At 34.1% G+C, this 13,385-nt stretch overlaps 1 protein-coding gene and 1 long non-coding RNA gene across 3 annotated transcripts; one reads left to right on the top strand and one right to left on the bottom strand.

Moving 5' to 3' along the window:
• Positions 1-3,199: 3,199 nt before the first annotated feature.
• Positions 3,200-8,023, top strand: LOC111473821 (GPI mannosyltransferase 3). The gene is made up of 9 exons (XM_023119207.1): positions 3,200-3,508; positions 3,651-3,768; positions 3,859-3,963; positions 4,059-4,345; positions 5,625-5,906; positions 6,002-6,203; positions 6,302-6,453; positions 7,432-7,594; positions 7,675-8,023. Exons 1-9 carry the CDS (start codon positions 3,267-3,269, stop codon positions 7,756-7,758), a joined length of 1,635 nt encoding a protein of 544 aa, XP_022974975.1. The 5' UTR covers positions 3,200-3,266; the 3' UTR covers positions 7,759-8,023.
• A 655-nt stretch (positions 8,024-8,678) lies between these two features.
• On the bottom strand, positions 8,679-12,758 carry LOC111473994. 2 transcript variants are annotated; one of them, XR_002715833.1, is made up of 3 exons: positions 12,656-12,758; positions 9,144-11,837; positions 8,679-8,859 (listed from the first exon to the last, which is right to left on the bottom strand). It is a non-coding gene; the product is annotated as an uncharacterized LOC111473994 (long non-coding RNA). The 2 variants fall into 2 exon arrangements; XR_002715832.1 differs by lacking the exon at positions 8,679-8,859 and having other exon boundaries at positions 9,152-10,916.
• Between the last annotated feature and the right edge of the window lie 627 nt (positions 12,759-13,385).

Below are 13,385 nucleotides of genomic sequence, written 5' to 3'. Positions count from 1 at the left end.
CTCTTGCCTTGAGATATTTGATCAACAAGAGTCATTCAAGCTAGACATAATTGATCTTGGTTGTAGAGTAATTCGAATCTCAAACAAGTGTTATTGCCTTGAGATATTCGATCAACAAGGTAATCTGAATCTTACTCCCTTTGTAGTGATTTCTTATCATTTGACATCCAAGCTTTCCATTGGGTTGATTTCATATCATTTGGGCTGGATGAAATTGATTGATGCATGAAAATACATATCAATGCATGTACTTTTTGTTTTGTTGATTATGTGTGCTATGTTAATATGATCATGTTTAGAACGGTGAGAACTATGATGTACCATGTATGATAAGTATGAATGAAATATAATGAATATGTACGTACATCTCATAAGGAATTTATGTTTAGCTCGTGTATGCATTCTATTAACCAAAAATTAAAAAGAAAAAAAAAAAGAAAGTCTCACGTTTATTAGGTTAAGAAAGTGGGAATCCATTATAAGTGGAAGACCCCGTGGTTTTCTAAGTTACAACAATTCCTTCTTTTCATCTCATTTAGGCGGTTCGGAGTCTATTGGATAATACATTTTCTAATAGCTCTAGGTCGACTCTTCAGCTGATCCGTCTTGGATCTGATATGCTCAGACCATTTCCTACTAGTTTCAATTCTTCAAAGGCGTTTAAGATTAGTATGACTAATTTAAAATATTTGAAGTTCAATTAACGGTCAAGAAAAATAGGTCCCATCAATCATGAAACATGTTGTATATGGTTGCATTTTCCAACTTCAACAGTGGACTCAAACTGTAATAAACGATTCTCTTAGAATAAGGACGATTTACTAACTTGTGAATGCAATACTTCAATCATATAACTAGATGAACACTACTTGAACAATTGTGCATGAAAGAGAAAATGGTTTGGGGGAAACATTTCGAGTATAAAATATATGCATCATTTTTTTTCGGGTATCATTTAATACCCGATTCTAACTCCCTCATGTCCCCTTTTCCATCATTAAATCTGTGTTTCTTCTTCATAGTGTCACGCACCATAATTCGATTCTTATTATCTCCGAAATTATCTTTGTGGTAAAAAAAAAAAAAAAAAAAAAATATATATATATATATATATATATATATATATATATATATATATATATATATAGTGAGCACACGTGTATGATAACCAACTAAAAAAAGTAAAAAGTAAAAGTAAAGTATTACTGTCCAACTCAAAAACCTAAAATGGAAGGCATTTATTTATTTATTAAGGAACAAAAATTAATTTAAAATTTAATGGTAAAAATTATTTTCAATGATTTTGTTTAACAAAATTAAATTAATTAATAATGACTAATTATCTAGAATTAATTAATATATTAAAAGTGTTTGAAAGTAATTACATAATTAAAATAAATACTATTTTTTATATACAATTTGGATATTAGTCTAAATTAATAATAAAAAAATATCTCTAAAATTTATATTTTATCTAAAAATAATATCACATTTTTTCGGATAAAGTTTTTCTAAAAATTTTAAAAAATTAAAAAAGAAATTAAAAGTATTAATGAAACTTTTTAAAAAAGATTTTTTAAATAATATTTTTAAAAGAGTATTTTATTTGTAACCACCAGAAAAAAATAATAATAAAAAGAAAAAATAAAAAAATGGTATTTTATTTTTAACACGACGTTATTCTGCCCGCAGTATTGTACATATTCAAGTCCATAATCTACCCGTTATATTGCATAGATTCAAGCTCACAAGAAGTAATATTATTGTTTAGATAAGTAAGTCAATCGGGTCAGAATTTCATTAATTTCCTTATAAATTTCTATGTTTTAAAAAATCACAATAAATTATATTTTAGATTTTCTTCCTCTTTTAGATTATATACCAAAAATGTTAAAAGAAAATCAATTAAAACTGGCCAAAATAATTTTGAATAGAATAAAAGGAAAAATGAGGGGATAAAAAAATAAAGTAGAAGATATCTACTAAATATAATATTATAACAAACGATATTTAAATTTAATAATTCGAGCAATAATATTTTAAATTTAAATTTTATTACATGATACAATTTTAAAATAATAAAAATATGAAATTTGATTTTTATTGAGGCAATTAAGTTTATATTCAAAATAGGTGAAGTTTTGATATAAGTGAGAACAAATTTGAATGATGAAAGCAAGCAAATTGGGAGCTAGATAGAACTTTGGGTAACGTCAACCAAGTAAGTGGTCTTATTATCGGTTCGGTCAAAAAACTTACCTTTATGTATGAAGACACATGTTCAGTGTCCTTTGTACATGTCATTTATGCTTTATGTTATATGATGATGTGTAATGATGTTGTATGATGATGTGATGATATTATATGGTGACGTGATAATGTTATATGATGATGTGATATGATGACATGATGATGTAAGATGTATGATGATGAGATGACTTACTATAACGCTATTCATATTAAGATGATGTACATGTATTAGATGTGATGATGCATTATGATGACGATTTTTCCAAGACACAAACCTAATTAATGTTAATGATGATAATCGTATGAAAGTCAATGCATGCATGTTACTTAGAGTAATATATGGACGAGTATAGAACTGTGTCATAAAGATGAAAACTATAGAGACCTCATGCATTTTGCGTGTACATAAACATCGAGTTACTTCCTCATTTATGATGATAAGTACGTACGCATATACTATGATAATCATGCCTCGCATGACACTCAAGCTTATGTTGACATTCGAACGTCGTTACGGATAGCTAGCTCGACTATGATGGGTCTAGGGGGTGCGAACCACCTGGGGATCCACGCTCGCACGTGTGGGTTATGATGGTTTTAATGATAGGTTTTTAACGATAAGTTGCATGTGTTTGCATTCCTTGACCCTAATAGCATGGTCACCTATTGAGTAGTTTTTAAAATACTCAAGTCGTGTGCTACTTCTATTTAAAGTAAAGGCAAGATACCCTTAATATTTTAATTGTTACTATTACTATTTTGTGTTTTGAAAATATCTTCGAATTTTCAATTGTCTTTAAAAATTTATATTAATATTTTTCGACTTTCAAAAAATACGGTTATTGTTAGTATTATATTTAAAAAATACCTATAAAAAACATTTTAACGTTCATATAAATATATTTTTGAAATATTAAAATTTAAAAAAATTAAGAATATTTGTGGGAGTTTTAAGTGTATTTTTTAGCACAGGAGACCGGACTGCTTCTCAAACTCCGAAAATCTCAGATCGGAGAATGGTTCAGATAAGGCAAAGATCTTCAGTCGCAGCATCAAATTCCGGCGGAATCGAGGACTCGCCGGAATTTCTTCCATCCGAGGAACTCAAATCTAAAACCTATGATGATTTCTGTTCCACTAACAAGCTCTTTGTGCTTTGCTTGGCATTTCGGGTTGCAAATGCGCTTTTATTGCAGACTTATTTCAATCCAGATGAACACTGGCAAGCCCTTGAAGTTGCCCACCGCATCACCTTCGGGTAACGTTTCTCCTTCCTGTGATCCTCCTCTCCTTGTTACTAATCTCCTTTCCGTTTCTAATTTTCCTGATTTCTGGGCTGTAATTTCTTGATGAAATAGCTTTACGAAGCTATAATTCAATGATGAGTATCCATTTTGTAGGTATGGTCATCTGACATGGGAGTGGAAGAGGGGAATTCGTAGCTACTTCCATCCTTTGCCGTTTGCTTGTCTTTATAAATTACTTGCTATACTCGGCCTTGATACTCCATTGTTGATGGTAAAGTATTCAACTATGTATAAACTAATAAACCTGTTTGATTGGCTGTGGCAAATTGAATTGTGAAATTTTCTTTACCATGCTTTATAGATTAAAGCTCCCAGGCTGTTGGAATCCATATTCTCGGCTGTTGGTGATTTTTACTTTTACAAACTTTCCTCTGCCCTCTTTGGTGATTATGTTGCAAAATGGGCTGTATCCTTCTGCTGTTGATTGACATATGTTTATAATCTTGAAAGAAGAGAAATACATTGTGATTGTTAGACAAAATATACTTAACTCTACTTCAGCTGTTTTCCCAGCTCACAAACTGGTTTATGTTCTTCTGCTTCAATCGAACTCTATCGAACAGCTTAGAGACCGTTCTTACACTTATCAGCTTGTATTATTGGCCTTGTATAAGAGTTGCTCCCACTAGATTTTCCAAGGTTTCGAGGAAGATGGCTTTGTTTATGGCAGCATTATCGTGTGCTGTTCGCCCAACTAGTGCGATTACTTGGCTGTATGTTGGTCTGCTCGAGCTGTTTTCAGCACGTGATCGACTAAGGTTTATTTTCTTAGAGGCTGCTCCTATTGGGTATGTACCAAATCTCCTAATTGTTATAACTTATAACATGTTTTAGCTTCTTGTTCTTGTTTCTTGAATGGGTATGATTTTTTCCCTGTCTTTCCTATCATTTTCTTTGAACTTCATTTTTAGAATTAGTGATGTAAAAACCAAGATGTCAAGCAGTTATAGAACAAAGTTGTTATCATTGGTTAATCATTCAAATCATGTCTATAAAGTTGAGCGGTGTTTTATCTAATGGGTGCAAATTGATGAAATTAATCAAGGAAAAACCTAGGGATGTGAATTTAGGTGGCCAAGTTAGGATATATGTTGATACAAAGCGAACCTTTTGATTTCCTTCTGTCTGGAATTAATTTTGATGGTTGCACATTCAACTTCTGGAAGTGTTGCAAGACCATTCTTTCTTCTTGGTGTCACTTCATCGTTTATAGAGGAAAATTTCCATACCAAGCTAGTATTTCTGAAGTTTGACAATCTCTTGATTGAAATGATATTCAATCCTGTTTTCACTTTCACCTCTTGAATAATTTGAAAGTTGGTGTAAGTTAAAAATCTGCCAAGTTAGCGGGGAACAGTGGTAATAAATCATGACCAATCAAGGTTTTTTTTTTTTGTTTTCCTATCATATCGTCTTGCCATTATATTTACACATATAGTTCACTCTGATCTTCCACCATCTGTAAGTGTAATAATAGCATCGATTAAGAAAAGTTCAATGGGAGGATACTGAGTATTGCATAATCCACCGTCTCCCTTTGAGTATCCATTGATACAGGATTTTGTGATTTTTCATCATTTTTAATTGATAACAGTTGGAGCCTTCTGTTCTGATCTTTTAAGTCCCCTTTTGTTGGGTTTGACCGGTGTTTATGCATGCCCTTTCTTTTGTATTTTAGTGGGTTCCTTTGGCTGCATTTGATAATTTTTGAAGACTAAAACTGTAGTTCTTAAAAACTTTTTTTTTTTTGAAATTTGACTATGATTTCAAACGTTTATAATGAAAGATCAAAACCATTGTAAAGATCTTATGTAAGTTAATAAGAATGGTGTTGTATGGATGGCGGATGGAGATTTTATTGGCTGCCCCTTTATATTCGTTCCTAAACCGATGAGATGATTGTTCTCCCCATTTATTTTCCTGGATAGACCAAATGCCGTTTCGGGTCGATTAATTTGCATGGCACTCTGTCGAATATTTAGGAGATGCTCGGACTCGTTTTCTTTAACTCTCTTAAGATTTCAGAGTATCTAAATCTCTCTTTATCCTTCAAATTTGTTATATCAGGTCGTTGGTGCTTGGATTTACATTTGTGTTGGATAGATTAATGTATGGCTCCTGGGTATTTGTCCCTCTTAATTTTCTGAAGTTCAATGTCCTTTCCTCTGGTGGAGATTTTTATGGAACTCACAAATGGCACTGGTACTTCACCCAGGGCTTTACTGCCATGCTCTTCAGTTTCATTCCATTTTCCATTTCTGGCATCATTACCTCAAGAAAATGGAAACTCACAGGTCTTATCATCTGGGTTCTAGGAATTCACAGTCTACTTGGCCATAAAGAATTCAGGTATCTCTTTCACACTATTGAAAACACCCAACCTATATCGATTTGGCATTGGTTTGAAGTATGTGTTCGTTTTCTTTTTACTTTGTTACTGACAGGTTTGTTCTTCCCATTCTTCCAATAGCATTGATGTTCTCGGGCTATTCGTTAGCCGCCCTTAGATATCCTGCTTCTCTGAATGGTAAAAGGGAAAAATCTCGAGATGCCCACGGTAAAAGTCCTATGAAAATGAAGTTGGCCGTAATGTTTTTGCTAGCTACAAATATCCCAATGGGGTTGTACATGAGTTTGGTTCATCAGGTATCTATCTTGGCTAATGAGTTAAAAGAAAAATTGGAAGTTGGTTGTGTTTTGTGTTTCTTCTGCTCTATTATCTAACCAGAAGACCTACTGCGCAGAGAGGAACAGAGGATGTAATGAATCATCTGGCTAAAGAAGCCGTGTCTGAGAAAGTCAAAAGCATCCTTTTTCTGATGCCCTGCCATTCGACGCCATACTATTCGACTCTGCATCGAAATTTACCAATGCGGTTTCTAGACTGCACACCAAGGTGTGTAAAGCCTTTTTTGTTTTTTTCCTTGCAGAAACCATTCATTGGTATGAGGAAATTGAATACAAAAGTTCCTATTTGATAATAATCACAAAAAATACCTTCACTGGTTAACGAGGATAGATAAACTATAAATACAAAAGGAGGAAACAAGCTGCTCCAAGTGCCAAAAGAGAAGTGGATTCCATAAGGGGGCTGTTCGAGAGTTCTATAGGCCTTAGGGGAGGCGCTATAGTGTATTTTGTTCGAGGGGAGGATTGTTGAGGATTGTTGGGAGGGAGTCCCACATTGACTAATTAAGAGGATAATCATGAGTTTATAAATAAAGAATACATCTCCATTGGTACGAGGCATTTTTAGGGAAACCAAAAGCAAAACCATGAGAGTTTATGCTGAAAGTGGATAATATCATACCATTGTGGAGATTCGTGGTTCCTAACATGACTCAGTAGTAGCAGAGAGATATAAGTAAATATGTGGCCAGGTCTTGAAAATTCCCATCCAAAGGCGTGTTTGCTTAAAAAATCAGAACCTCGAGCCATAAACACAGCTACTAAAAAGGTGGATTCGTGATTCTTCGCTGTTTAATAAGCACATAGGCGTTGACTTGTCAAGTATTGGTGTCTCAAAACTTCTCCTTCCACTACTCTCAATGCTTTTCATTGTCTATTTCTTCCACCTTTTCTTTTAGCTATATGGCTTCTCCATCTTATCATTTCAACACATTTAAGTAACATTAGTTAAATTGTTAAATTGTATTAGTAGATTTGAGAGGTTGGTTGATTGTGATCAAGAAACTTAGGTGATATGAACCTAAACCAAGAAACTTCCCTACCTTAAGGTCCAATTACAAGGACCGGAGCCAAGAAGTAGCTTCCATGTAAAGCTGGGATGATTGACAACTTACCTTACTCTTTGCCTTGTACCTGCAACTATTGTTCATCTGTGATGCATAAAATGTCCCCATGTATCTTGCAGCGAAGAGAAAGAAATCCCGGTCGAGTCAGACCGTTTCTTGACGAACCCACTTGATTTTGCATCAGAATTTGCTAAAAATTGGACGGTCCCGAGTCACATTGTATTGTTTGAATCAGAAGAGAGACCACTGAAGGACTTTCTGAAGTCGCATTCTTTCAAGGAGGTTATAAGTGTTGTATTGTATTTGCTATCCATTACTTAATAATCTTGTGGGATACTTGAGTTGTGTTGTGTGGAATGCAGGATAAAAGGTTCTTCCATGCTCACTTCAAGGTGGACCGTGATCTTCAATCTTCAGTGGTTTTATATGTCTTAGCCAACCAATGACTGTTTTTCTCAGCCAACTTACCATTTTTTCTCCATGAAGATTGGCTTTCAACTATATAGATGATGCCTTTTCTTTTCCCATAGACAAACTTTGTGAGGATGTTAGTGATTTCGAGTTTTACATTCCCATGCTACAACCTTCACTGTTGTTATATGGATCCAATTCATGTTGGCCAAGTTACAAAGAGAACATTTCTTTCGTGATGGGAGTTTTCATGCCTCGGTCGAGATATTTAAAGGAGTTAACAACAGATCTTTTCCCAAAGTGCGCCAAGTTCTTTTGGAAAATGGATTTCTAAATGTCATCCGCTCTGTTTTATTACTTAAGTTTAAGGAATCCGTGGCCTAATTGATTCGTCAATGTAGTAGACTGATGCACTTCACCAATCAAACTTGACAAGTTTGTCTTGCTTAACGAAAAGGAAACCATCCTTTCATAAGCAATCCATAGAAGGATGGATGAAAATACGGGCTTGAAACGATACCGTGACATCGTTTTAAGTTATTCATAAGGAGCATTCTTTTTTTTTTAACTTCTCTATAGAGGGGAAGGAGCTTATCAAAGTAGGTTGCTTTTATTTATTTATTATTATTTTAAAATTTTTAAATAATTGAAGTTCACTCATAAAACAATTACAATAGTTTCTGTTTTAATTTCTATCTTTAAATTTGAACATTCTTTCTTTAGAGTCAAATATAGATGGAAATTAATAATTTTATTTTAAAAAAAAAATTATTTCTTTAGTTTCAGTCATATTCACTCAATAACCAAAAAATATTAAGAGTTGAAAAACAAACCCACATTAATCCATAATCGTTTAAACACATGCTTCATCAATATAATCACAAGTAAGAATTGTGTTTAAGAGTTGTCTCAATAACTGCGTGTGTATTTTGTGAAGAACTAATTTTACTTTAAGAACAAGGACTTTAACTAAACATATAACTCCTAATCAAAACGTTCAAAAGAAAGGTTAAGATTTGTTACTGTTTTAGTTTGCTTGGTTGGAGGTGCTTGATGTGCGTAGGCTGCTGGACGATGAACCGAAGCGCAACAATGGGCGTTTGGCGTGGCTAATGGCTGGATGTCGATGGGTGAGGCTGAATGGTTGGCATCGACGTGGACAGCAACAGATCGAATAATTATCAGAAAGATTGAATGGCAATGACAGATAGAATCGTATGAGCTAGGCCAAACTTGTATCTATAGTTCTACCTCAAATTTCAGGGGTAATTTATATAATTTAACCTAAAAGACAATACCTTGGAAGATCTCAAAGAACTCACAGCCACAATCAAGCATCAAAGGTTTGAGCAAAGACAACAACAACAGGCCATGCAGGCTCCAAAGGGCACAGAATGAAAAATAAGGACATTGGGCATACCTCTGTTCGGCAGATGCTAGAAACTATGAAGCTTTGCCATCAACAGGAGAGCACTAAGCAAACAACTGCGTCAACTTAAAGATAAATTGCATCAAAATTCAAGTGCATCATTAAGAACGAAAAGGGATGAAAGTTTTGCACAATGCCCTCAGATCTCATAGCTTAGTTCCTCATTGACAATGATTGCATTTGATTTGCATACTAGCCTCTACTCCATCTCCAACCACAATAAAAGAAAAGAATGGAAATGGAAAAGGCTTTATATATATATATATGTATTTGCATGTGTGTGTTTCCAAGAGAGAGAGAGAGAAAGAGATAGTAGTGGTTGAGGGCAAAAGCTAGCATTAGAAATCAAAGCAATTGCTCCAAAGCACGAGTTTTTCCATCATTGGGCAGGGGAAATTTTAAGATGCTAGAGGAAATTATAAGCTCTAAATGATATCGGGCATATTTTGTGTAACGGTCCAAGACCCCACGGGCTTTCCCTCCCGAGCTTTCTTTTAAAACATGTCTGGTAGGTAGAGGTTTCCACAACCTAAAGAATGCTTCGTTCTCTTCCCCAACTGATGTGGGATCTCATATTTGGCTACTCCATAATCATTATCAATATTAATCATCATCAACATACTAATTTAATATCTAAACTATCCTAATAATACTCTAATAGCATTCCTATCAACGAAATAGCTTTCTTCACCATAATACTCAAGTCTTAAGAGAAAGATATACAACTACTTAAAACAAACCAACATGTATAGAAGTTTAACAAAAAGAAGGAAAGAAATTAACATCAGGTATGCCCCCCTTGAAGAAAATGGATTAGTTTGATTGAAGTTGTCTTTCAAGATCAAACTAAAAATACAACGTTACGAGGTTGTTTAGAATAATTTTTAAAACAGTGTTTTTAATTGATAAACACAATTCAAAAATAGATGAATGTAAAATCTGACAAGAACAGTTAAGGTTCAATGAAAAGTAAACCATTTTCAAGATGCCCTCAGATCTCATTAACATTATTTATCATTTCTAGATAGACTGTTGACATTCATTACTAGCCTCTACACATCCTTAACCACTCATTAAGAAAAGAAGAAACAAACAAAGCAAATGGATGGATTATAGATGGATATGTGTCTAGATATATATATATATATATATATATCGAGAGAGAGAGAGAGAGAGAGAGAGAGAGATTATGTATGTGCTGGTTAATGGCAAAGGCTAGTAATAAAGATCATTAGTAATTGCTCCAATCGGAGTATTCCATCATCGGGCAGATGTAATTTTTAAAGCAAAACAAGTATTTTGAGTCTCAAATAAGTTCCTCCTTGAACTTCAAAACTCAATGTTCCTAGACTTTTCATCATCTATGTGAGATCCCACATCGGTTGGAGAAGGGAATGAAGCATTCTATATAAGGGTGTGGAAACCTCTCCCTAACAAGAGAGGTTTTAAAAATTTCGAAAGAGAAAACCCAAAAAGGACAATATTTGCTAGCGGTGGGCTTGGGCGGTTACAATCTAACTTCCCTCTAGAAAAACAACTCAAATTAAAAAACGTATAGCAAGCCATTATTTAGACTAATCATCACTTCAAAAGCTAATTCGTGCAAACTGAGAGAAAACAGTAAAAAAATTCGGTGCAACTTTAAGAGCAAAGACTGTGTACAAGATCCCCTCAGCCAAAATTGATTTTCATCACTACCTCTACACAGATTAATACCTCTAGAAACGAGTTTTCCATGATTGGGCAGTGGGCATGTGCAGTTTTCTGATAAACAGGGGAAGAAAGACGAACATTAAGATCAATAATCAGCATACTAAAGCAAGCAAAGCAAATTCCAGATCACAGTTGTTACAAATGAGAATCATTTAGAACTTCTAGTCTTAATAAGAACACAATCCCTTTTACATGTAAAAAATTAAAACATAAAGATACAAACGATTTCATAGAATTTAGAGCAAATAACAGGAGAAGAAAACTAATCCAAAGAATTAGGGCTCTTATTCAACAGCATGCAATTCATCCAAAAAATACCATCTTGAAATTAGAAACAGATTCAAATAACAGATGCATAAATCCTTAAGAAGAAAAAGACTAATATCAAATATATAAACAAATGAAAAACAAACGAGTTTAGACGTATAAGATTTAGCTTCCTAAGCAGCATTCCCTTCATAATAAAAAAAGCCCAGTACAAATATTATTCGTAATACCCCAAATAGATATACTAGATCCTAATGAACTGCATAAAACGTATAAATAGAAGAAAATCTTGATAGAACTGGATATTAAGCATGACCCACAAAAACAAAAAACAAAACATGAACGGTCAAAGAATCAGAGTGCTTATTACTGTAGAAACCGGCCATGCAAGGAGCCAAAAATGAAATTTAAGGCACACCCACAAAGATTTGAGGTGAAATAGTTAGAGATAAGCACACAAATAAAGGAAACCCTCAGATCTGATAGCTTGAACTGAATGACACACGGAATAAAGGAAATGGGGTTCATCAACAGCCCCTACTAACAGTCAGGGGTCGAAGGCAGTGAAGGAGAATAAAGGCTGACTAACTATGAACAAGGAGGGTTTGATCTTCTCTCTAAACTTCACCACCTCAAGTTATCGTAATAAAGGAGCTATTGGTAAAAACATTTTTTTTTTCCACTTCCAATGAATGTAATGTCAGCCTGAAAAAAAGAAAGAACTTTAGAAATTAAATTAAAATGATTCTTTGTCTAAATTTAAAAACCTATATGATGAGGTTTTATGATAGAACTATTTAAGATAATATTTTTTTCTTTAATTATAAAAATTTTAAATAAATAATTTATTCAATATAAAGAAAACAAAAATAAAAATACTCAATTCTCGGAAAAACAAACATATTTTTTCCGGAAATCATAAAATTCATGAATTCCGCTGAAGATTCAAAATTTTCAATTGGGAATCATGAATTTCTACTCGAATTTGACCAAAATTCGTATGATTTCATTGTAATTGATTGAGATTAAAGTGTTTTTGTTTTCCAATTTTGTAAGATTTTTGTTCATACCATGTTCTGTTATGCGTAAAGAGTCATTTTAATACCATTTAGGTTACACAAACCAAGAACAACAAAACCTAGAACAAAGGGAACGAAGTAGAATTGAGCCCTCAGATCTCATAGCTTTAATAGAATCATACACAGTAATAAAGCAAACGGCGTTCGTTCATCAAAAGCCTTTACCAACAGTGACGTGTGTGCGATTTCATGTATGGATTGAATGAAAGAGGATGTGGAGATAAGTAAAGGCTAACGACGAACAAAGCCATCTGCAACCGATCAATAGATAGTGTTTTTCCATCATTGGGCGAAATTGAAGTAACCGATCTCAAGAAGCAAAGTAAAAATGGAAAAGAAAGAACGAAACCCTAAGAATCACAGCCACAATCATCAAACATCAGAAGTCCAAACAGAAGAAGAAGATGGCGAAGAACAAAAGAGTTTGAAAGGGCGGAACCATACCCTGGATTTTATAGAGAGCTCTGAAGTGCACGATCCGCCATGGATTTCGCCATGAACTGCGAGAGAGGCGGGGCTGAAATCTGTGGACAAGCCATAGCGCATCGTGGCTTGCAACTGTTAGATGAAAATGAAGGCCCAAATCATTTCTATGGGCCTGGATCATTAAGCAATAGGATTCCATGATGATTCCCTAAATTGGCTGACCACGTGAGACTTTCATCCAACACTTCCCCTTGAACAAAGTACACCTCTCCTTAATCTAGGCTCGACTCCTTTTCTTTTGGAGTCTTAATCATTTTTTACTAAGCCTTCGAGGAGCCTCAACTCCTTTTTCTTTTGGAGTTCTTTGTTCGACATTTGAGGATTTTATTGACATGGCTAAGTTTAGAGCATGGCTCTAATGTCATATTAGACGAACACAGCTCTCCAAAATGGTATGATATTGTCCTCATAGGTTTATAATCAAATAATACTATCTCCAATGGCATGAGGCCGTTTAGGGAAGCCCAAAGCAAAACCATGAGAGCTTATGCTCAAAGTGGACAATATCATACAATTGTGGAGAGTCGCATTAATTTAAGTTTAATACACATAAGTAAATGTAAATGTTAGTGCTTAGACAAAGAAAGGTGAAATATCAATAAATGTGACTGTGGTTCGCTCCACAAATGGAGAATTCATTTTCGTCAGGTTGGGATGAAAAGACTCAACAATAGGTTCGAGGATGCAT

The sequence above is a fragment of the Cucurbita maxima genome, unplaced genomic scaffold (genome assembly GCF_002738345.1).
Source record: "Cucurbita maxima cultivar Rimu unplaced genomic scaffold, Cmax_1.0 Cma_Scf00003, whole genome shotgun sequence".
NCBI lineage: Eukaryota > Viridiplantae > Streptophyta > Magnoliopsida > Cucurbitales > Cucurbitaceae > Cucurbita > Cucurbita maxima.
The sequence above is the reverse complement of the archived record's forward strand: the minus strand, read 5'-3'. Positions and strand labels throughout refer to the sequence as shown.

Coding starts and splice junctions, on each gene's coding strand:
- LOC111473821 (XM_023119207.1), top strand. CDS start 3,267: ATGGTTCAGATAAGGCAAAGATCTTCAGTCGCAGCATCAAATTCCGGC. Junction 3,769..3,858: donor TTGATACTCCATTGTTGATG/GTAAAGTATTCA, acceptor CATGCTTTATAG/ATTAAAGCTCCCAGGCTGTT. Junction 5,907..6,001: donor CTTGGCCATAAAGAATTCAG/GTATCTCTTTCA, acceptor TGTTACTGACAG/GTTTGTTCTTCCCATTCTTC.